The sequence below is a fragment of the Rhincodon typus genome, chromosome 25 (genome assembly GCF_021869965.1).
Source record: "Rhincodon typus isolate 14 chromosome 25, sRhiTyp1.1, whole genome shotgun sequence".
Taxonomy (NCBI): Eukaryota; Metazoa; Chordata; class Chondrichthyes; order Orectolobiformes; family Rhincodontidae; genus Rhincodon; species Rhincodon typus.
The window spans coordinates 592,150-614,532 of NC_063356.1; the positions used below are offsets into that span (position 1 = coordinate 592,150).

At 44.6% G+C, this 22,383-nt stretch overlaps 1 protein-coding gene across 1 annotated transcript in view; it reads right to left on the reverse strand.

Annotated features, from left to right (window-relative positions):
- The window catches only part of LOC109919430 (monocarboxylate transporter 5-like), an 83,100-nt gene that overhangs the window by 58,280 nt on the left and 2,437 nt on the right, over positions 1–22,383 (reverse strand). Inside the window, exon 3 of the mRNA XM_048611797.1 lies at positions 539–671. Within this exon, the coding sequence (XP_048467754.1) occupies positions 539–671 (133 nt within the window). The remainder of the gene's footprint in view (positions 1–538; positions 672–22,383) is intronic.

Sequence of the window (22,383 nt, forward strand, 5' to 3'; positions counted from 1 at the left end):
TCCTATGATGCTGCTTGGCCTGCTGTGTTCATCCAGCTCTGCACCTTAACCCTATCCTATGATGCTGCTTGGCCTGCTGTGTTCATCCAGCTCTGCACCTTGTTGTCTCACTTAATACATGCACCCAGGTGTGTATTTTCTTAGTGTCCAGCTTGCTTCAGGCAAAATTCTTTGTTTCCCTTTGACAAACCTGCCTGACTATGGCACTGGCTGGGTCTTTGGTCCAACTTCAGTTCATGGCCAGTTTCAATGGCCAGAGCTTCATAAGAAGGGAGAGAATTCAAAACCATCCCCTCAGTGAGAACTGAGTCACTGTTCGCCTGTCAGTCTCCATTCAAATTTAAATGTGGCTAAGTAAACTTGGTATGTTGGGTGGCGGGGGGGAGGGATGGGGCAGGACCTGTCTCCTGGGCGTAAGGGGGAAACAGCAAGGGGCATACAAAAAAGGAGCAAACACTGTCAACAACCCCTTCCCTTGACTGCAGGATGCATCAGTTTGAGATTACTCCGTCAGGCAATGCTCCAAGCTCCTAGTTACCTGCAGAAAGGCGCAGACTAGACATGATGGACCCGACCCAGCTGATCTGCTCGGAGGACCCCCCAAACACGTCCTGGAAAGCCACAAAGAAAAGTCCAAAGGTCTTCAGTGTTCCCATAACCAACACGTTCACCTGGAAATCAAGATCAAGGGTTACAGAACAGAAATCAGCCAATGTGAAGCATACAGTGATCCCTGAGCATCACAGAGAAACCTCTCTCTGTGGGAGATCCAAACCCACATCAGCCTCCTCCTGGGCTCCAGTTCTTTCTGCTCAATCTCTGAAAGGTTCAGGATTTCAGGCAGTCCCCTCCCTGAGCCACTTCAGCATTTCACTATCATTATCACTGGACAATTCCGGCAACAAACGAGTGAACAGAATCAGTGGCATGGGTTTGCAGAAATCCCTCGAGTTGAACAAAGAGAGGATTTGTAAGGGGTGGTGTTTGATGATGTGAGAAGCCTGAGAAACGGTGATCACAGAATTGTTCTAGCACAGGAGGTCAATCTGCCCAGTGTCCGTGCCAGTTTTCTGTGCAATGGTCTAGAAGAATCAGCTTGAGACGCAATGAGGTACAGACCTGTGCAGTATTGGCTGATCTCTGACTCCCGAATTAGGAGGGGATTTTGAAGGGCCGAAGGAGCACCTTCAAAGAGACAGGGTTTGCAGTGAGGGGAGGGTGGTTGTATTGGCCAGGAAAAGCAGCAGGAATTTAGAAGCAGCTACTGTCTGCAGTATAACAGAGTCATCAGTAAAACCAACATCAAGATGTCTCCTTAATCTGTATCCAACTTTACAAAAGCAAAATACTGTACACATGCTGGAAATAAAAACAGTAAGTGCTAGGAGCAGTGAGCAGGAACTGTGGAGAGAGGAACTGAGTTAATGGGCTGAGACCCGAATTACAGATCGATTTGTAGCATGTCAGGAACTAGGAGTTTGAACACTGTGTTTGTCGGTAATACTGTTTACGTTTGACTCCCTCACTAATTAGATCGATCACTAGTATTCACCTGGTTAACCTACAATATCTACACCCATCTGACATCACAACACTCCTTCCACTCCACTCAATCCTCTCTCCAACCTCCACCACCCCTCCACCCCAACAAAAGCATTAAAATGGTTGATTTCCAGTCCCTTTCGGTTCTAAAGAAGTGCACATTAGACACAAAACATCAACTCTACTTCTCTCTCCACAGATACTGACAGATGTGCTGAATTTCTCCAGCATGTTCTGTGTTTATTTCAGATTTCCAGCATGCATGGTATTTCACTTATACCAGCAACATGATTTTTCATTTATTAATATGACATGGACCTTGCTGGCTCAGCTATTGCCTGTTCCTACTTGCCTCCTTGAGAAGGTGGGGATGAGCTGCCTTTTGAACTGCTGCAGTCCATCTATTGTAGGTTGACTCAGAATGCACTTAGGGAGGGAATTCCAGGATTCTGACCCAGTGACAGTGAAGGGATGGTGACATATTTCCAAGTCAGGATGGTGAGCGGCTTGGAGGGGAACTTCCAGGGGATGGTGTTCCCATGTATCTGCTGCCCTTGTCCTTCTAGAAGGAAGTGGCTGTGGGTTTGGAAGGTGTTGTCTGAGGATCTTTGGTGAATTTCTGTAGTACATCTTGTAGATAGTACACACTGCTGCTACTGAGCGTCAGTGGTAGAGGGAGTGGATGGTTAAGTTGCTAGGTGGATTGCTAAACAAGCGGGCTGCTTTGTCCCGAATGCTATCTAGGTTTTTGAGTACAGGTATTTCTCCTATAACACGATAGTTGTGTTCTTATGTGACCTCGCACTACAGAAAATCATGTTATAGGGAAATCGCTACAGAAAGTCGCTAAACCTGTACAGCAGAAAGTTGGTTATCCAAACAGCGTCCGCTATTCATCAACTGCGTTACAGCCAATTCACGTTAATGAAAGATGTGTTATAGAAGAACTACTTGTATTGTTGAAGCTGTACACATCTAGGCAAAGTAGAAACAATTGCATAAGCATTCTGACTAGTGCCTAGCAGATGGTGAACAGGGTTCAGGATATAGGTGTGTTACTTGCTGCAGGATCCCTAACATCTGTACTACTCCGGTAGCCACAGCATTTATATAACTGGTCTAGTTCAGTTTTTGGTCAGTAGTAAGTAGGTTGAATAGTGGGGGATTCTGTGATGGTAACATCATTGAGCATTACTGCCACACAACTGCCAGACAATGTTATTTCCCATTTGTCAGTCCAAGTCTTGAAATTGCCGAGGGTTTGCTGTGAATGGACACAGGCTGCTTCAGTATTTGAGGAGTCGCAAATGGTGCTGAACACTTTGCAATCGTCGGTGAACATCTGTACGATGGAGGGATGGAGGGATTGAGGGATTGATGAAGCTGCTGATGATGGTTGGGCCTAGGACACTAACCTGAGGAACTCCTGCAGAGATGTCCTGGAGCTGAGATGACTGACCTTCAACAACCACAATCATCTTCCCGTATGTCAGGTATGACTCCAACTAGTGGAGAGTTTGCCCCCTGATACCCATTGATTCCAGGTTTGCTAGGGCTCCTTGATGCCACACTCAGTTGAACATGGCCTTGATGTCATGGGCAACCACTCTCACCTCACCTTGGGAATTCAGCTCTTTTGACTTCATTATGGCCTTTGTCCAAACATGGTCAGGAGCTGAGTGGCTAACTGACTGTTCGAAAGGAGATATCCCTTTGCCAGTCTGCATGGTAGCACTGCCCTTTCTTATTGAGATAGAAGATCCTGAGGGGACTTGAGGTGGATGCTGAGAGGATGTTTCCCTTTGTGAGAGTGTCTACAACAAGGTGAGACAGTTTTAAAAAAGGGGTTTTCATTTAAGAAGGAGATGAGAGATTTTTTCCCCTCTTAGAGGGTCAGTGATTCCCTCCATTGGGGGAAAGATTCCTTCCTGTCTACCCTGTCTATACCCCTCAATATTATCTCAATCATGCCCCCTCTCAGTCTCCTCTGCTCCAAGGAAATCAAGTCCAATCTGTCCAATCTCTCTTCATTACTGAATCTCTCCAGCCCGTGCAATATCCTGGTAAATCTTTTTGGCACCTTCTCCAGTGCTATTACCTCTCTCCTATAATGTGGATTCCAGAACTGCACACAATACTCTAGCTGAGGCCTAGTCAACAATTTATACAGTATCAGCATAAACCCACATTCAGAGTTGTACAGCATCGAAACAGACCCTTCATCCAATTTATCCGTACCCACCAGATGCACTAGATTAATCTAGTCCCATTTGCCAGCATTTGGCCCATGTCCCTCTAAACCCTTCCTATTTATGTATTCATCCAGATGCATTTTTAAAGTTGTAATTATACCAGCCTCCACAACTTCCTCTGGCAGTTCATTCCATACACACTCCACCCTCAATGTAAAAAAGTTGCCCCTTAGGTCCCTTTTAAATCTTTCCCCTCTCACCTTAAACCTATGGCCCTCTAGTTTTAGACACCACTATCCTGTGGAGAAGACCTTGACTCTTTACCCTATCCATGTCCCTCATGATTTTATAAACTTCTATAAGGTCACCCCTCAGCCTTTGATGCTCTAGGGAAAATAGCCCCAGCCTACTCAGCCTCTCCCTTTAGCTGAAACCCTCCAACCCTGGTAACATCTTTGTAAATCTTTTCTGAATCCTCTCCAGTTTCACAACATCTTTCCGTTAGCTGTGAGACCAGAATTGCATGCAATACTCCAAAACTGGCCTAACCAATGTCAGTACGGCCTCAACATGACCTCCCAACTCCTATACTCAATGCACTGACCAATAAGGCAAGCGTATCAAACACCTCTTTGATCTTAAACTGAATCCTTCAACAAAGGAAGGGAAGGACACTATATGACTTTTTAACCCCTTAATTTACCTGTCCCACTACCTCACGGCATTGATGGACATGCACACCAAGGTCCCTCTAATCCTTGGCGCTTCCCAGGGACCTACTGTTTATGTATTCCTTTGCTTTGCTTGTTTTTACAAGTGCATCACCTCACACTTATCCACATTGAATTCTATTTGTCACTTAGGAGACCATCTGACCAACCCATCAGTGTCCTCCTAAGATCTAAGGCTATCCTCCTCACCATCAATTTTTGTATCAACTGCATCTTACTGATCAACCCTCTTACATTCAAGTCTAAATCATCGATATAAATACAAAAAACAAGAGCCCCAACACTGGTCCCTGGGCAATTCCACTCGCTAAACATCCCACAGTATCCCATTCTGCCTCCTGCCACTCAAATAATTGTGGTTCCAATCTTCCAAATTTCCTTGGATCCTCTGGGGTCTTACTTTTACTATCGGTTTCCCATGTGGGACTTTGTCAAAAGCCTTGCTGTAGTTCAAGTACATCATGTTGAATGCAGTGTCTTCATCTACACACCTGATACCTCTTTGGAAAATTCAACCAGCTTGCTCAGACACGACCTCCCCTTAACGAAACCACGCTGACTGTTCTTGATTAACCCCTGCCGCTGAAATGCAGATTAATGTGGTCCCTCAAAATTGTTTCCAATAGTTAACCCACTACTGAGGTTAGACTCAATGTAGGAGCAAATTCCTGCAGATGTTGGAACCTGTATTGAAAATAACAAATGCTGGAGATCACAGCAGGTCTGGCAGCATCCACAGAGAGAGAGAGCAAGCTAACGCTTCGAATCTAGATGACTCTTCTTCAAAGCTTCATGTTTGCTCTGATGAAGAGTCACCTAGATTCAGATGTTAGCTTGCTCTCTGTCTCGATGGATGCTGCCTGACTCGCTGCGAATTCCAGTATTTGTTGTTTTCAGCACTGGAGTTAGACTGACTGGCCTGTAGTTTCCTGATTTATCCTTTGCTCCTTCTGGAATAACAGTAGCACATTGGCTGTCCTCCGATCCTCTGTCACCTCTCCTGTGGCCAGAGAGGAAGTGAACACTTTGCAAGTGCCTCTGCTATTTCCTCCCTTGCCTCACTCAACATTTCATCTGGCCCTGGTAATTAAATTAATTGAATCTTAAGCCTGACAGATCACTCAGAACCTCCTCTCTGGTTATGCTAATTTATTTAATTGTCTCACAGACCTTTTCCCTAATTTCTATACCTATATCATCCCTCTCACTAGTGAACACCAACACAAAGTATTCAGTTAGGACCCTACTTGTGTCCTTTGTATTTTGCTCACTGGTAGAAAGTAGGCAGCACTAGCTGGGCCCAGCATTTATTGCCTGTCCCTAGTTGCCCCTTGAGAAGGAGGAGCTGCCTTCTTGAACTGCTGCAGTCCACTTGTTGTAGGGAGGGAGTTCCACAATTGTGACCAGCAACAGTGAAGGAATGGTGATATATGATCCAAGTCAAGATGGTGAGTGGCTTGGAGGGTAACTTGAAGGTGGTCGTGTCCCCATTTGTCTGCTGCCCTTGTCCTTCTAGATGGAAGTGGTTGTGGGTTTGGAAGGTGCTATCTGAGGATCTTTGGTGAATTTCTGCAGTGCATCGTGTAGATAGTACACACTGCTGCTTCTAAACGTCGGTGGTGGAGGGAGTGGATGCTTGTGGATGTGATGCCAATCAAGCGGGCTGCTTTGTCGTGGATTGTGTTGAGCTTCTGGAGTGTTGTTGGAGCTGCACCCATCCGGGCAAGTGGGGAGTATTCCATCACACTCGTGACTTATGCCTTGTAGATGGTGGACAGACTTTGGGAAGTCAGAAGGTGAGTTAGTCATTGCAGGATTCCTATCTCTGACCTGCTCTTATAGCCACTATATTTATATGGTGAGTCCGGTTTAGTTTCTGGTCAATGGTAATTCCTAGGATGTTGATAGTGGGGGACTCAGTGATGGTAACACAGTTGAATGTCAATGGGTGATGGTTAGATTGTCTCTTATTGGAAATGGTTATTGCTTAGCATTTGAGTGGTGTAAACATTACTGGACCCTACTCTTTCCCCCATTATCTTTTTACCCTTAATGTACCTGTAACACTATTTATATTTCCCTTGATTTAACCTGCCAGTATCCTTTAGATCCACATTTAGAAATCAATCTCCTTTTTAAGTTCCCTCTTGAACATTCTGTATTCCTCTAGAACTTGGCTGCTTTGAGTCAGTTATCTGCCATAAGCCTCCCCCTTTTCTCTTTATTCAATGCTGTCTATCCCTCGATATCCAGCATTTACAGGAATTAATGGTCCTGCCCTTTTTCTTTATTGGAATTTGTTGGCTGTCTACTCTCCCTTGTTCCTTCTTCAATGTGTTCCACAGCTCTGACACAATTTACCTGAAAGTATCGGCTCCCAGTCCTCTCTGGCTAAATCATATCTGACCTTATTAAAATCGGCCTTCCCTAAGTTTGGAACTTTGATTTCGGGCTCATCCTTGTCATTTTCCAGGACATTCTTGAATCTAACGTGATATGATGGCTGTCTGCAAAATAGCCCTCACGCTGATACATCGGGCCCTCGCCCAGGGCCTAGCAGAGCCTTCTGTGTACTGGATTAAAAAGCGCTCCTGGATCCATTTGAAGAATTCTGCTCCTTCAAAACCTTTCACACTATGACTACCTGATTTAGTGTTGGGAATTTTGAAAATGTCCTACTATTAGCACCCTATTACTTTTACACCTCCCTGCAACTTACCTCCATATCTGCTCTTCTATTGCTCTTGGATTGTTAAGGGACCTATTGCACTTTCCCAGCAATGTGATAGCTCTTTTTTGGTTTTTAAGTGCTACCCATGTGGCTTCATTTGAGGAGCTTTTAAGGTGACATTCCTCTTTACTGCTTTAAGAGATTTCCGGATTAATACTGCAACATCTTCTCCTCCTTCCCTGTCTCACCTGAAGATGCTATATCCTGGAATATTGAGCTGCCTCTTCTGCCCTTCTCTCTTCTATGTCTCAGTGACTGGCAATTACACCATATCCCCTCGTTTCAATGTGCATCCTTAACTCATGTGCCATCAGACTCCTGGAATTTTTTTTGGCAATATAATGTGATTCTTGACCCACAGCAATCTGCCCTCTGAAATGGCCTAGGAAGACAGTTTGTACTAGGGCACTTAGAGAAAGGCAACAAACGCTGGCTGTACCAGTGTTGCCCAAATCCCATGAAAGAATAAAGAGAAGAAAGTCTGTACCTGATCACTGCCCAGTGGGTTATGATGAAAATCTGACCTCAGTAGGTTTTGTTGCCAATGGTGACCACAGCTAGAACACATGTGGTAACATCTGTTTGACTTAAAAGTCTGATAAATTTACCGATTCCTCTGGCCTGATGGTCAAACTGCTGGAAATAATTTGTAACATATTTCTTTTTCCAGACTGAATTTTTAAGAGTGGGATAAATTCGGGAGCAAGAGAGCTAATGTAACAGGAACAAAAACAAAAGTTGCTAGAAAAGCTCAGCAGGTCTGGCAGCATTTGTGAAGGAAAAAACAGAGTTAACATTTTGGGTCCAGTGACCCTTCCTCAGAACTGATGGTGGCTGGGAAATCGTTAGTTTATATGCAGAAAATAGGGGAGGTGGATGGGGTAGGGAGTAAATGATAGGATAGAGCCTAAAGAGAGAGAAGAGCAGTTGGACAGACCAAGAGTTGCTAACGATCAGGCTGGGAGGGTGAATAGTTGTTAATCGGGACTGTTAGTGACTAACAGGGGGTGTGTAATGGCAGGCTATGTGGTAACAAGGCCTGGTGTGTGGGGTAGGGGGCTGGGACATGGGACATGGGAGAGTTTAGGCCCTGAAATTATTGAACTCAATATTGAGTCCGGAGGGCTGTATGGTCCCCAGGCGGAAAATGAGGTGTTGTTCCTCCAGCTTGTGTTGAGCTTCGCTGGAAAACTGCAGCAAGCCAGAGACAGAGATGTTAGCCAAAGAACAGGGTGGTGCGTTAAAGTGGCAGGTAATTGGAAGCTCAGGGTCTTTTTTGCGAGCAGAACATAGGTGTTCTGCAAAGTGGTCACCCAGTCTATGCTTCGTTTCCCCAGGTAGAGGATACCACATTGTGAGCAGCAAATTTGGGATTTTAGTAGATATAAAAGTTAAAGGAATTACACAGTTGAAAAGTTTTGGGAAACAGAGTTAGGATTAGGAATAGTTGATAAAAGTTAAATACTATATCTGTTAGTATTTCCAATAGTTGACATCTTTAATTTAATCACTTCTTGCTTAAAATAGATAAATTCCTGATCGTCTCAACAATGTGCACCATTTAGAAAACTGATTTCTGACAAGGCCACTGGGTTTTGTGAGGGCAGAAAAATACAATTTCATTTGTTTCATGGAGGAATGTAGAGTCTGTTCTAATTAAAAAGAACTGTATTGACAGCAAATGAAAGATTGTTGGCACAGGAACCAAAAGGACTCATTTTAAAAGGACCCAATGAGACAGATGGAGAATCTGGGCAGGCTCAGAGACGAACAGGGGGTAGGCTTTGGAAACATCTAGATTTTAAAAAATAAGCAGCAAGTGTTGAACATCTGAGATAGTAGGAACTGCAGATGCTGGAGAATCCGAGACAACAAGGTGTAGAGCTGGATGAACACAGCAGGCCAAGCAGCATCATAGGAGCAGAAAGGCTCTCTATATGGTCTGCTCAGCCTTTCAGATTCTGAAAACAATGCTCCAGAGATAAAAGGCTTCATTTCCCACTTAATGACAAACTTATCCTCAAATGATTCACAGCACAACCAAAGTATGTACCGATTAAAAGTTTTACATCAACTATGTACAGTAAATGTTGGGATCAAACACTCCCAGGACAGGGATAGCATGGGTTTAGATGCAGAGCAAAGCTCTCTCTACACTGTCCCTATCAAACATACCCAGGACAGGTACAGCATGGGGTTAGATACAAATTAAGGTTCTTTGTACAACATCCCCAAACAGTCCCAGGACAAGTAAAGCAAGGGATTACTTTTTTTAAAAAACGTGAAAGTAAAGCTGCCTCTACACTAACCCATCAAATGGTGATGGGATGTGCTGTGCGTTCAAATATGCAGCAGAGTTTTAATAAGCATAGCCTTCTGTCTAATGGAGGATGGGAAGCTGGCCAGGACAGTACTGGGATTGAAGGTTGAGGGCTTCAGCAGCTGATGAGCTGAGGGTAAAGCCTGGAGGTAGAAGTGTTATGGAGATTTTAACAAGATGCCATGAGAGGAATTCAGTACATTCTTCATGTCCACCAGCTTTGGTAACAATTATGGCAAATAAATCTTCCTACAATTGTCTGGATGACCTTGATCTGAATTTTCTTCCTGTCATTATCCCACCAACAAAGCACGTTTGGATGATTAACTGGGAAATCCCACATATAACATGAACTGCAGAGAGTTTGTGGAATGGTTTGAGACTCCAGGGCTAGATAGTGTCTTGTGTATCTGTGAGAAATCTGAACAAATATTTTTATCTTTTGTTTGTAAGGTAAGGGATACGGCTTCACAAACGGTGCTGGAACATATCACAGGACTGGTCGTGGTAACAGTCCATCAGGAACAACACAAAGTAGCTGCCTGGTTTCCACCAAGCAGTTTTGGACTTGCCAAACAGATTACCATGGAGACTATGTCCTTTTAGTCAAAACCTGATGGTCTTTGGTGCCGATGATGCTCATTAATTTGTTGCTGTTCTCCTTCCACTAAGAAGTCTCCTTGCTCTTCATTTAAATTAGAAATACAATTAATCTGTCCTGATGAGATGGTCAACAATAACTTGCATTTATATAGCACCTTTAATGCAATATGACATCCAAATGTATTTTGCAGGCTATATGAGGAGGTCAGAGAACTGAAAGCTCAGTTCAAAAGACGAAAGAAATGAAGAGATTCAGGAGGAAATGCTGGAGTTGAGCGGAGGCACAAAGGCTCAGCCACCAACGAGGGGAGCCATTAAAAACCAGGGAGACCAGAATTTGGGGAGCACGACCATCTCAGAGGGTTGTGGAGGAGATGGTGAAGCTATAGAGAGGGGAAAACCACTGAGTAACTTGAAAACAAAGCTGAGAATTATAGAATTGAGGCATTGCTCTATCAGGAGCTGATGTGGTTCAGTGAGGATAGAAGATAGAGAAATGGAATTTGATGTGATTTCAGGCATGAGAAGGAGAGTTTTGGGTGACCTCCGAGTCTGTTTGGTGCAGTGATCATACTGTGCAACAAGACGGAAGGTATCTTTCATGTGAAGATGAAGATTTTTAACTGAAATCTTAAACCTGTCTTCCTAATCCTTGTTCACTTTATCTAAGTCTGCCAGAATCATATACACATCTATTAGATCTCACCTCACTCCCCTTTGTTTCATTGAGAACAAGTCTAGCATTTATAACTAACCTTAAGGTACCTACATCAGACTCCTGCTCGTTGACTACAGCTCCACCTTCAACACCATAATCCCTTCCAGACTGATCTCTAAACTCAGTGACCTTGGTCTTGGCTCCGCCCTCTGCAACTGGATCCTCAGCTTTCTGACCAATAGGCCACAATCAGCGAGGATAGATAACTGCACCTCCTCCACAATAACATTCTACACTGGAGCCCCCCAAGGATGCATCCTCAGCCCCCTACGGTGCTCCCTGTACACCGACTCTGTTGCCAAATTCCAAAAGAACGCCATCTACAAGTTCGCTGACAATACCACCGCAGTGGGACGGACATCAAACAACGATGAGTCAGAATACAAAAAGGAGATAGAGGGCTTGGTGACATGGTGCAATAAAAACAATCTGTCTCTCAATGTTGGCAAAACTAAAGAACTGATCATCGACTTCAGAAAGAAAGCACCACCCATAAAGGTGGTGACCAGAACTTAACCCAAATACCAGCGCTGGTGTAATGAAAAGGTTTTAAAGTTTCAGCATAATTTTCTTGTTTTGCATTCAATGTCTCTATTTATAACTACCAGTTAAATAGAGCATGTGTCAAAGTTCATAACTACAGACATTGGAATCTACTTTTTCATAATAAACAGCAATTCTTGTTAAGTACAGAAACTTGGTCCATGCTTTCTGTCAACCTGTGTCTAAAAGACAGGGAAATTGGGGAACTTTGCAAACTCTTACAAAATATTTAACTTTTATGAGGACCCTAGGAATGGTGGGGCCTGATTTCCTGTGTTGAGGGGTGATAACATGCTTTTGGGGATGGCCTTGTGGTATTATCATGTACTGTTAATCCAGAAACCCAGATAATGTTTTGGGGACTCAGATCCAAATCCCACCAAGGAAGATTGTGGAATTTGAATTCAATAAAAATAAAAAATCTGGAATTAAGGGTCTAATGAATCCATTGTCGATTATTGGAAAAACCTAACTGGTTCACTAATGTCCGTTAGGGAAGGAAATCTGCCATCCCTACCTGGTCTGGCCCACATGTGAGTCCAGACCCAAGCCATGTGGTTGACTCTTAACTGCCATGTGGGCACTGTACTTAGGTACACGTGATCGCAATAAAATAAGTCAAATCATGCGCACTTGCCTGCCAGCCCTGTTAAGGTGCAACCTATCCTTTCAGAAGCATCTTCCTGGCAGCACAGTGGCTCAGTGGGTAGCACTGGTGCCTCACAGCAGCAGGGACCCGGGTTTGATCCCAGCCTCGGGTGACTGTCTGTGTGGAGTTTGCACATTCTCCCCGTGTCTGTGGGTGCAGACCAGGTGCTCCAGTTTCCTCCCACAGTCCCAAAGGTGTGCAGGTTAGGTGGATTAGCCATGGTTAATGAGGGGTTACTGGAGTGTGGGTGCAGGTGGGATGCTCTTTAGAGGGTTGCTGCTGACGTGATGAGCTGAATGGCCTCTTTTTGCTCTGTTGGGACGCTATGATCCAGATTTGGTCTCTGTCCTACATCAGGCACATAGATCCTCTGTAGCTTCCTGCTTTTACTCTCACTAGCACGTAGCTCTGTGAGTTATCTCCCTGAAGTCTGAGTTTTTAAACATTCTCCCCAGCTATTTAAAATCTGATCACAATCCTCACCATGTCATTAGTTGATTGGTACTACTCCTGGCTCACTTCCTCCCAACAGAATATCCTGCACCGTCTCACTGATATCATTTACTCCGGCATTAAGGAGATGACAGACCAGAGGGATTCAGTGTAATATTAATAGAAGCTCCTGCCTGTACCCCACCTACAGAATCTCCTGTCACAACTTCAATTCTATTCCTTGCTGTTCCACTAACAGCACTTACATACACCTCCCCAACCCCCCCTCAGTCGATTACCCTTTGGTGCCAAGGTCTGGATGCCGCCACTTCCAGCACAAAGCCTTAAAATTCTTGACCTTTCGGCCTCTTCCTCGTCTTCCGGATGGCCAACAGTCTGGTATCCTGATGACCCTGTAGTCAAGGGCAGCTACCTCCTGGACAATCCAATCCAGGACATGGTTATCCTCTTGGAAGTTCTGCAGTGACTCCAGATGCTCCCAAGTTTGGAAACTCGAAGCTTGAGCTCAAGCAGCTGGAGTCACTTCGCTACACTGATTGACTTATTGTCATGTGTTCTGAAGTACAGTGAAAAGCTTTGTTTACAAGCAGCACAGGCAGACCATAGTAAGTAAGGATGTACAGATCAAAAAGATTTAGAAGCATACAGGTTACATTGCACTAGGTGTGCGCTAGGTGAGATCAACGTTAGTAAGATCAGCATTGTTTGAGGCTAGAGTCCATTCAACTGTCTTAAAACAGTCACAAAGAAGCTGTTCCTGAACCTGCTGGTGCGTGTGTGTTCAGGCTTCTGTATCTTCTGCCTGATGGAAGAGGTTGTAGGAGATCATTACCAGGATGTGATGGGTCTTTGATGATGTTGGCCGCCTTTCCGCGGCAGCGAGCCGTGTAAATGGAGTCCATGGATGGAAGGTTGGCTTCTGTGATGGTCTGGGCTGTGCACACCACCTTCTGTAGATTTTTATGGTCCTGGACAGAGCAGTTGCCGTACCAGGGCGTTATGCGCCCGGACAGTTTGCTTTCAATGGTGCATCTGTAGAAGTTGGTGAGGGACCTTATGGACAGGTCAAATTTCCTGAGCTGCCGTAGGAAGAAGAGGCACTGTTGTACCTTCTTGACTGTTGCATCTACATGGGAAGTCCAGGGCAGATCATTGTTTATCGTCACTCTGAGGAACTTGATGGTCTTCACTCTCTCAACCTCAGTTCCGTTGATGTAGATGGGGGCGTGTTCTCCTGAGGCTGTTTTCATTGCACCATATCGTCAAGCCCGCTATCTCCCTTCTGTATTTTGATTCACCGTTGTTGGATATCCATGGTACTACAATATGCGGGCAGTCCTGATATCCTCACATGGGGCGGGAAATGCAGCTACAGGTCTCAGCTGGCCAGCCATTATCCAAAAGGATCTCTATTTCCTCTTTGACAATCTAATTAGTCCATTAGTTGTTAAATTTTTTATCCAATTAGGTTGCTTTAAATCTGGACCACTTTGTTTTTGAATCCTTGTCTGACATTTTAGGGCATGTGATCATATTTTCAAACTGCTTCAGCAGACAATATATCACCACGCCAGCCAGAGTTCTGTCAGAGCACAACCCAATGTTTCCAATCTAACTTTGCGAGCAATATCACTTCACATATGTCTTAAGTGCCACCCACCCATTGATCATAAACTGTACAGCAATAAAATCAGGTTTAAACACATCAAGCAGGTTTTCAAAGAGTACTGATTATAACAAGATCAACTGGGTGGACTTCACTGCAGACAAGTTCCCTGGTTGGGCTGTTAATCTGGTCTAGTCCAGGAGCGCAGGCTGACTGATATAAGCAGGTGTGTCCTTGATGCCTTTAGGGAGGGATAGGCACCTCACAGCTGGAGTGGTTTATTTCCCCATCATACTCTAGTTTGTTTTAATCCCTACCCTCCCCCTTCACTTTCTTCATGTCAGTGTTGCCTCTATCGGGCTTTGCTTGTTGCTGGCTTCTTAGCCACATGGGTGTTTTCCTATTGGTGGGACTATTGAATAAAGTTTTTTTCGCACATTGTGTCTTCAACTGAGTTCCTGCACATAGACACACGCTGCAGGTGATGAAAAAAATATCAGTAGATTCAGAGAGTCTCCTCATTCTAAGGACTGGCTCAGAGCTGGCTGGTCAGAGAAAACAAAAACAGAAACATATCCACAATTTAGCAATTTAAAAAAACTGAATGGGGTAGGAGAGCAGAGAGATCTAGTGATACAGGTATACAGAAAAATACACGTATGTCTTCAATGCCTTTAGGGAGAGGTGGGCACTGCGGGAAGCTGAGTGATTTATTTCCCTCTCCATCCCCAAATTGATTTCGTCTTTACCCTCCCCTTTCACTTTTTCTCCCCCGACACAAGCATAGGCGTCATTAGGCCTCACTTATTAAAGTTTTACTGGCTACATAAGTGCTCTCCTGGTGGTGGAAAATATGGAATAAAGTATTAGCACAATAGTGTCTTTTTACTAAGTCACTACACATTCACACAAATCATGGGCGATATGAGGAAAATATACCCATTACTGCTGGAACTCCCGAGTTTTTCGGGGTGGGGGGGATGGATAATAAATGAAAAACAGGGGATTCAGAGGTTTCCTCATTCTAGGGACTGGCTCTGAAAAAAGTACAGGCATGTCAGAGGTTCTAAGTAAAAACCAAAAGAACTGCAGATGCTGTAAATCAGGAACAAAAACAAAGTTGCTGGTGACCCTCTGAGGAAGGTGTCCCATCACCAAGTCACTCCTTATTTACACGTGGAGAGTCCTTGGCACTGATCCAGTTCCCTCAGAGCCAGCTCTAAGAGTGAACAGAACCTCTGACACAAAAACAAAGTTGCTGGAAAAGCTCAGCAGGTCTGGCAGCATCTGTGAAGGAGAAAACAGAATTAACATTTCGGGTCTGAGGAAGGGTCACCAGACCCTTAATGAGATGCTAAGAGGCCATTTGCTATGTGGGATTAATGATGTAATAATGCAAAAGCGCCCACTACGTGAAGCACAGCTGGACTTCAAACAGGCACTACAACTGGCTTTGTCATCAGAAAGTGCTAAAAGTGGAGCTTATGAGTTACAGTGCATTCCAATGGAAGTAGACACCCTCATCAGTCTGACTGTGCTTTGGGGACAACGTGTGAGTGAAGACATTTGCATAACCTCACTCAGGACATATCCTAAACAGAGGGACTCTAGGTCAGCCCACAGCAAAACCCCAAAACAAAGCTAAGCCTTGGCCAAACGGTTAAAATTTTCTTCAGGATCCGGGCTGGCAAGCCATTGTAGTTGCTTCCAGTATGTGGAGTTGAGACAGCAAGAGAGTCCCATTAGACTTATGCCCGAGTTCTACCCATATGGCTTCACTGGATGAGCCCTGCAAGATGCCCTCTCATTGTCTTCTGTGACATTCTCCTTAATCAGCATCACAACTCACTCGGATCATATCCTAAACAGAGGGATGGCACCGTGGCTCAGTGGTTAGCACTGCTGCCTCACAGTGTCAGCGACCTAGGTTCAATTCTACCCTCAGGTAACTATCTGTGTGGAGTTTGCACATTCTCCCTGTGTCTGCGTGGGTTTCCTCTGGGTGCTCTGGTTTCCTCCCACAGTCCGAAGATGTGCAGGTTAGGTGGATTGGCCATGCTAAATTGCCCATAGTATCAGGATGTGTAGATTAGGTGGGTTATGGGGGATGGGTCTGGGTGGGATGCTTTGAGGGTTGGTGTGGACTTATTGGGCCGAAGGGCCTGTTTCCACACTGTAGGGCTTCTATGAAAACTCCCCATCTGTTTTATGTCCCTCTCTGTTACATTGAAAACATCTAAATGCTGGAACATTGAGCTGTCGGTTCTGTCCTTCTCTCAACAAAGTTACTGTCAGGGCTAAAGTATCATAGTTCCATGTATTAATCCAGGCTCTAAGCTTATCAGCCTTGCCTGTTATACTTCTTGCATTAAAATAAACACACTTCAAACCACCAGTGCTGCTGTGCTCATTAACCTGGCCCTGCCTGTTCTTCCCATTAGAGTTACTTAACTTAACCTCTACCTTCTCCTCAATCACTCCACATGCTGACCTACTGTTTTGGTTCCCATCCCCTGCCACACTAGTTTAAACCTGCTTGAGTGGCACTAGCAGAAGTCCCGGCCAGGATATTGGTGCCTCTCCAGTTTAAATGCACCCATCCTTCTTGTACACGTCCATCCTGCCCCGGAAGAGATCTCAATGATCCCGATATCTAAATCGCTCCCTCCTACACCAGTTCTTTAGCCACACATTCATCAGTATTATCTTACTATTTCTGGCCTTACTAGCACATGGCACAGGGAGAAATCCCTGCTCTTCACTTTCTACCTAATTCTCTTTGCACGACCTCCTCTCTCTTTCTGCCTAAGTCATTAGTTCCAATAGGGACAACAACCTGTGACTGTTCACCTTCCTCTTTCAGAATATCCTGTACCTGCTCAGAGACAGACCTGGCCCTGGCACCAGGGTAGCAACAAATCATTGTGCAGTCTCGCTCATAGCCACAGAAACTACTGACTTTCTGTACAAGAGTCCCCTATCACTACCACTTGCCTACACTTTGACCCTCATCCCATTCCCCCCTTCCATTGTACAACAGTGCCAGCTGTGGTGCCACTGCTCGAGCTCCCACCACTGCTGCCTTCCCGAGGGGCCAATGCCCATGTTAAGTAATTAAAAGGGTGTCCCCCTGTTCGAGAGGGGAATAACTACAGGCGACTCCTGCACTGCCTGCCTGTCCCTCCTGGCCATCACCCATCTATCCACTTGGAGGAAGCTCTGGTTTGACCACATCCTTTATTATGCTCCAACTGATCCACACAGTATGACACACTTCCTGCTGTCATTGTTTTAAGCGGCATTTGACTTTTCCCTGATCTCCCACATCACACAGGAGGAATAGACCACTCCGCTAACGGCCATTACTCCTCCTCTAGTAACTACTGGATTGAGAGAAAAGGAGAGACCGTACCTTAATGTTGCCCCCCTCCTCAGCAAAGCCCAACACTCACCAAAACCTGCACTTTGACTTCAAACAGCAACACTTTGACCTCACTGCTGAGGCTCTGCTGGTTCTATGCCACAACCAAATTTTCTAACATCCATGTCAACTCACACCTCCTCTTGCCCTCGTTCACCTACCCCCACTTTGCTAATGAGAGACTCGATGCCTTAGTGATAATTTTCCAAAATTTACTGATTCTGGAAAGGTTGCATTAAACTGGAAAGTAGCAAATACAACTCCTTTATTCACAAGCGGAGAAAGGCAGAAAACAAGAAGCTATCGGCCACTTAGTTTACCCATCATCGAGAGGGTGTTAAAACAAATCATTGAAGGAGGTTATAACTGGGCACTTAGAAAAACCTCACAGTAATTGGAAAGAATCAGCATTGTGTGAAATCACATTTTGTCAACTTATCAGAGTACTTTAAAGGAGTAACATTTGTACCAGGAGCCTGTCAATGTACTAGCCTTGGATTTCCAGAAGGCATTTAATAATGTATCAGATAAAAGTTACAACGTAAGGTAAGGTCTTATGGTATTGGGGGTAACATATTAGCGGAGATAGAAGATTGGTTGGCTGCCAGAAAACAGAGATTGCATGAATGGTCTTTATCTCAATTGGCAGGAGGGGTCTGTGCTGGGGCCTCAACTCTTTTTCAATAATTTATATCAATGACTTTGATGAGGGGAACAAACGTATGGTAGCTAAATCTACAACTGACACAAAGATAGGTTGGAAAATACGTTGTCAGAGAACACAATGAAGTTCAGGCTGACATAAATGAGTTCAGTGAGGAGCAAAAATCTAGCAAATGGAGTATTTTGCGGGAAAATATGAAATTGTTCATTTCAGCAGGAAGAATAAAAAGCAGCGTATTATATAAATGGAGAATGACTGCAGAATTCCAAGATGTAAAGGAATCACAATGTTCTGGTACTTTAGTCATAAATGAGGTAATTAACAGGTACCGCACACAATCAAGGCAGCTAAAAAAATGATAACCTTTCTGACAACAGGACTCGAACCATAAATGAGATTATGCATCATGTATACAGGGTACATCTTGAACACTGAGCACAGTTCGAGTTTGAAGGACGTAAATGGATTGCCGGTGGTTCAAGAGGAGGTTTATGAGAATAATACCTGGATTGAGCGGACTGTCTCACGAGGAAAGGTTGGACAGACTGGGCTTGTTTCCCTGGCATTTAGAACAGTGAGGGGGTGACTGATTTAAGTGTATAACATCCTGAATGGGCTTGAAAAGGTGGGTGTGGGAAAGATGCTTCCTCTTGTGGGTAAGTGTAGAAAGAGGCACTGTTTAAAAATTAGGGGTTGCAGTTTTAGGACAGAAAGGAGAAAATCTTTTCCTCTCAGTTGAAATTTAGAATGTTATAGGTTTCTAGAAGTCCCCCCCAACCCCCGCAATTTATCTAAACTCCCGATCCAGTCCCTCTTCATACGTCAGTCCTACCATCCCAGGAATCAGTCTGGGAAACCTTTGCTGCACTCCTTCCATTTTCAGAACATCCTTCCTCAAACAAGGAGACCAAAACTGCTCACAATACTCTATGTGTTATCAATGTACAATGAGGCATGTTTAATGAGTGCTTTCAGAGCTATGGAACAGTGACCACGACATGGTAGATTTTAGCATTCAGTTTGAGAGTGAGAAGAATGAGAAGTGACCTTATTGAAACCCAAGATTCTTAGGGGACTTCAACAGGATGGATGCAGAAGGCTGTTCCCGCTTGTGGAAGAGTCTTGCACCATTCAACATCATCTCAAAGCACGGGGTCACCCATTTAAAATAAAGATGAGGAGGATTTTTTTTCTCTGAAGGGGTGCCTGTTCCTGGGGTGCCAGTGTGGGGTCAGTATAGGGTTTGGGTAATAAGTACTTGGGGGTCAGTGTCAATCCCTCAGTGAGAAACACACTCACCTCTGTTCACAATGATTGGGAATTGCCAACCAGAAAACAGATTTCAGCTGAATTTTAAAGACAGCAAAAACAGTGACAATTCATAGACTCAACAGCAAACATTGGTGGTTTGGTAACGAGGTCCATGAACTTGCTCATAATTACTTTAAAATGTGAGTACAGAGAACCAGCCAGATAGACAGCAGCTCATGGTATTGTCCGGTGTTCAGGAATTTGAAGCCCCCCAGTGTTGCAAATAGGTCCAGAGTTCATTGAAGAAAACAAAGGGAAGACAATGGGAACAAAAACAAAATTGCTGGAAAAGCTCAGCAGGTCTGGCAGCATCTGTGAGGAAAAAACAGAGTTAATGTTTCGGATCCGGTGACCCTTCCTCAGAGCATTTACAGCATCCACAGTTCTTTCAGTTTTTATTGAGAAGGCAATGGGGACTGGCACTGACAGGTTAAACTAACAGCCATCTTGTAGCTAGTATTAAAATATACCCACTATCCAAATGAGGAGAACTCATGCAGTGGATGTGACTAATAATACTGGTGAGCAACAAGTGGTTCCTGAAGTAACCCACCAGGAACACCAATCCAGTACCAATCAAATATTGACCAGGTCTTGCTGCAAGGGTAGTTCTTCACAATTTCAGCATTACACTGACTTTTTCAGGATGTGAAGAGTTTTTTTTTGTTGTTTCAGGGGATGGGAGTGTCATTGACTGGGCCAGCATTTATTGTCCATTCCTGATTGCCCTTGAAGGCGGTGGTGAGTTACTGCTGTCTATGTGATTTAGGGACACTGACACTGCTGCCAGAGAGGGAGATCCAAGATTTTGACTTGAAAAATCTGAAGGACCAGCAATATAATTCCATTTCAGGATGGGGTAGGGCTTTGTGGGGAACTTGCAGGGGCTCATGTTCCCATGCATCTGCTGCCGTTGTCCTTCTGGATGCTAGTGGTCATGGGTTTGGAAGGAGCTGTCTAAGGATCTTTGGTGAATTTCTGCAGTGCATCTTGTAGATGGTACACACTGCTGCTACTGAGTGTTGGTATTGGAGGCAAAATTATTTTATTCATTTGTGGGATGTGGGTGTTGCTGGCTGGGCCAGCATTTATTGCGTGTCCCTAAATGCCCCCTTGAGAAGTTGGGGGTGAGCTGCCTTCTTGAACCTCTGCAGTCCATGTGCTGTGGGTTGACCCACAATGTCGTTAGAGAGGGAATTCCAGGATTTTGACCCAGTGACACTGAAGGAATGGCGATATATTTCCAAGTCAGGATGGTGAGTGGCTCGGAGAGGAACTTGCAGGGGGGGTTGTGTCAATACTGTGTGGAGCTGGAGGAATACAGCAGACCAGGCAGCATTAGAGGAGCAGGAAAGTCAACGTTTCAGGTCAGGACCCTTCTTCAGTCCTGATGAAGGGTCCCGACCTGAAATGTCGACTTTCCTGCTCCAATGATGCTGCCCGACCTGCTGTGTTCTTCCAGCTTCACACAGTATTGACTCTGACTCCAGCATCTGCAGTTCTTGCTATCTCTCTTGCAGGGGTTGTGTTCCCATGTATCTATTGCCCTTTTCCTTCTTGATGGAAGTGGTCATGGGTCGGGAAAGTGCTATCAGAGGAACCTTGCTAAATTATTGCAGTGCATCTTGTAGATGGCATATATTAACAGTGAGGGAGTGGACAGATAGGTGCACACAGGGTGCCTTTATGCATTCATTAACTACCGTGTTGCTAAGACATAACATAAAACATTATACTAAACCCTCAGCTAAGAAACTTTGTGCCAAATGACTTGTACATATACCTGCTGCTTAATCAGAGTTCCAAAACTCCTCTAGTCATTGTCTAAAACTCCATCTGATGGCATTTTCTCCAAGATCTCACCATTTCACCCCCAACAATTCCCAGCTGCTGTTGAGTCTACCTGCACGTTCTGACCCTACAATCCCTCCCCCACCTACTCCCTCCCCTACTCTGCTCCTTCCTCCAACCTGTTCCCTCCACCTACTACCCTCCAACTCCCTCCCCTCTTCTGCTCCCCTGACCACCCCCCCCAACCCCCACTCCCTTGACATCAGTCTGTTGTCTTCCATCTTGACCTTACTGTCAAAGACATTTTTCCATTGGCTAGTAGTCCAATTATTTTCACCTGTATGAAGTTTTTGGGATATTTGCTGTGCTTGAAGGATTTTTTTCTAAAGTAGAAATGGTTATGTTGCTGGCTAATCACAAAGCAGTTCACAACACGATTTAGGTTTGGAAAGGAGTGACTGTTTAAACAGTATTGGTGTTCCGTAAAGAGCAAGTGGATAAATCAACAGCCAATCTGTTCTTCGTGTTGTTGCTGAAGGCGGTTTATTGTCCAGGCCACCCGGAGAATGTCTACATCTTTCTCCAAATGTACCAAAGGAATCTCTAAAATCCATGGCAAACCCTCAGCACTGTGATGGAATGTTAATCTGTGTGTTGTAATCTCCTTCCAGCAATCAACCCCTGAGGACCCAGAGAGGTGTGCTCACTACCCACTGTGGCACAATAGCAGGGAACGGAATGAGGGACACAATATCCTGGGATGTTGCTCCTGCCACTTGGCATTTGTAACAGCTTCTTGTGTTGAATGGTAAACAGACTGGCTGAAAGGAAATAGGGTTTAAGGGCTGAGCTCGAACATTAGCTCTGCTGATGATGGAATGAATCAATAACTTGAGCTTTAATAACTCAGATCCTCAACTCATAAACAGGAGCGAGGAAAATAAGAGTCTAGAATGAGGTCAGTCTGCAGAATTCTGTATAACTTTGTTTTCAAAATGGGAAATGTCTGCTTTTTACTAAATAAATTCCTGGTATAAACTGTGCACCCTCAGTTCATTCATGACACACAGACACACAGACACACAGACACACAGACACACAGACACAC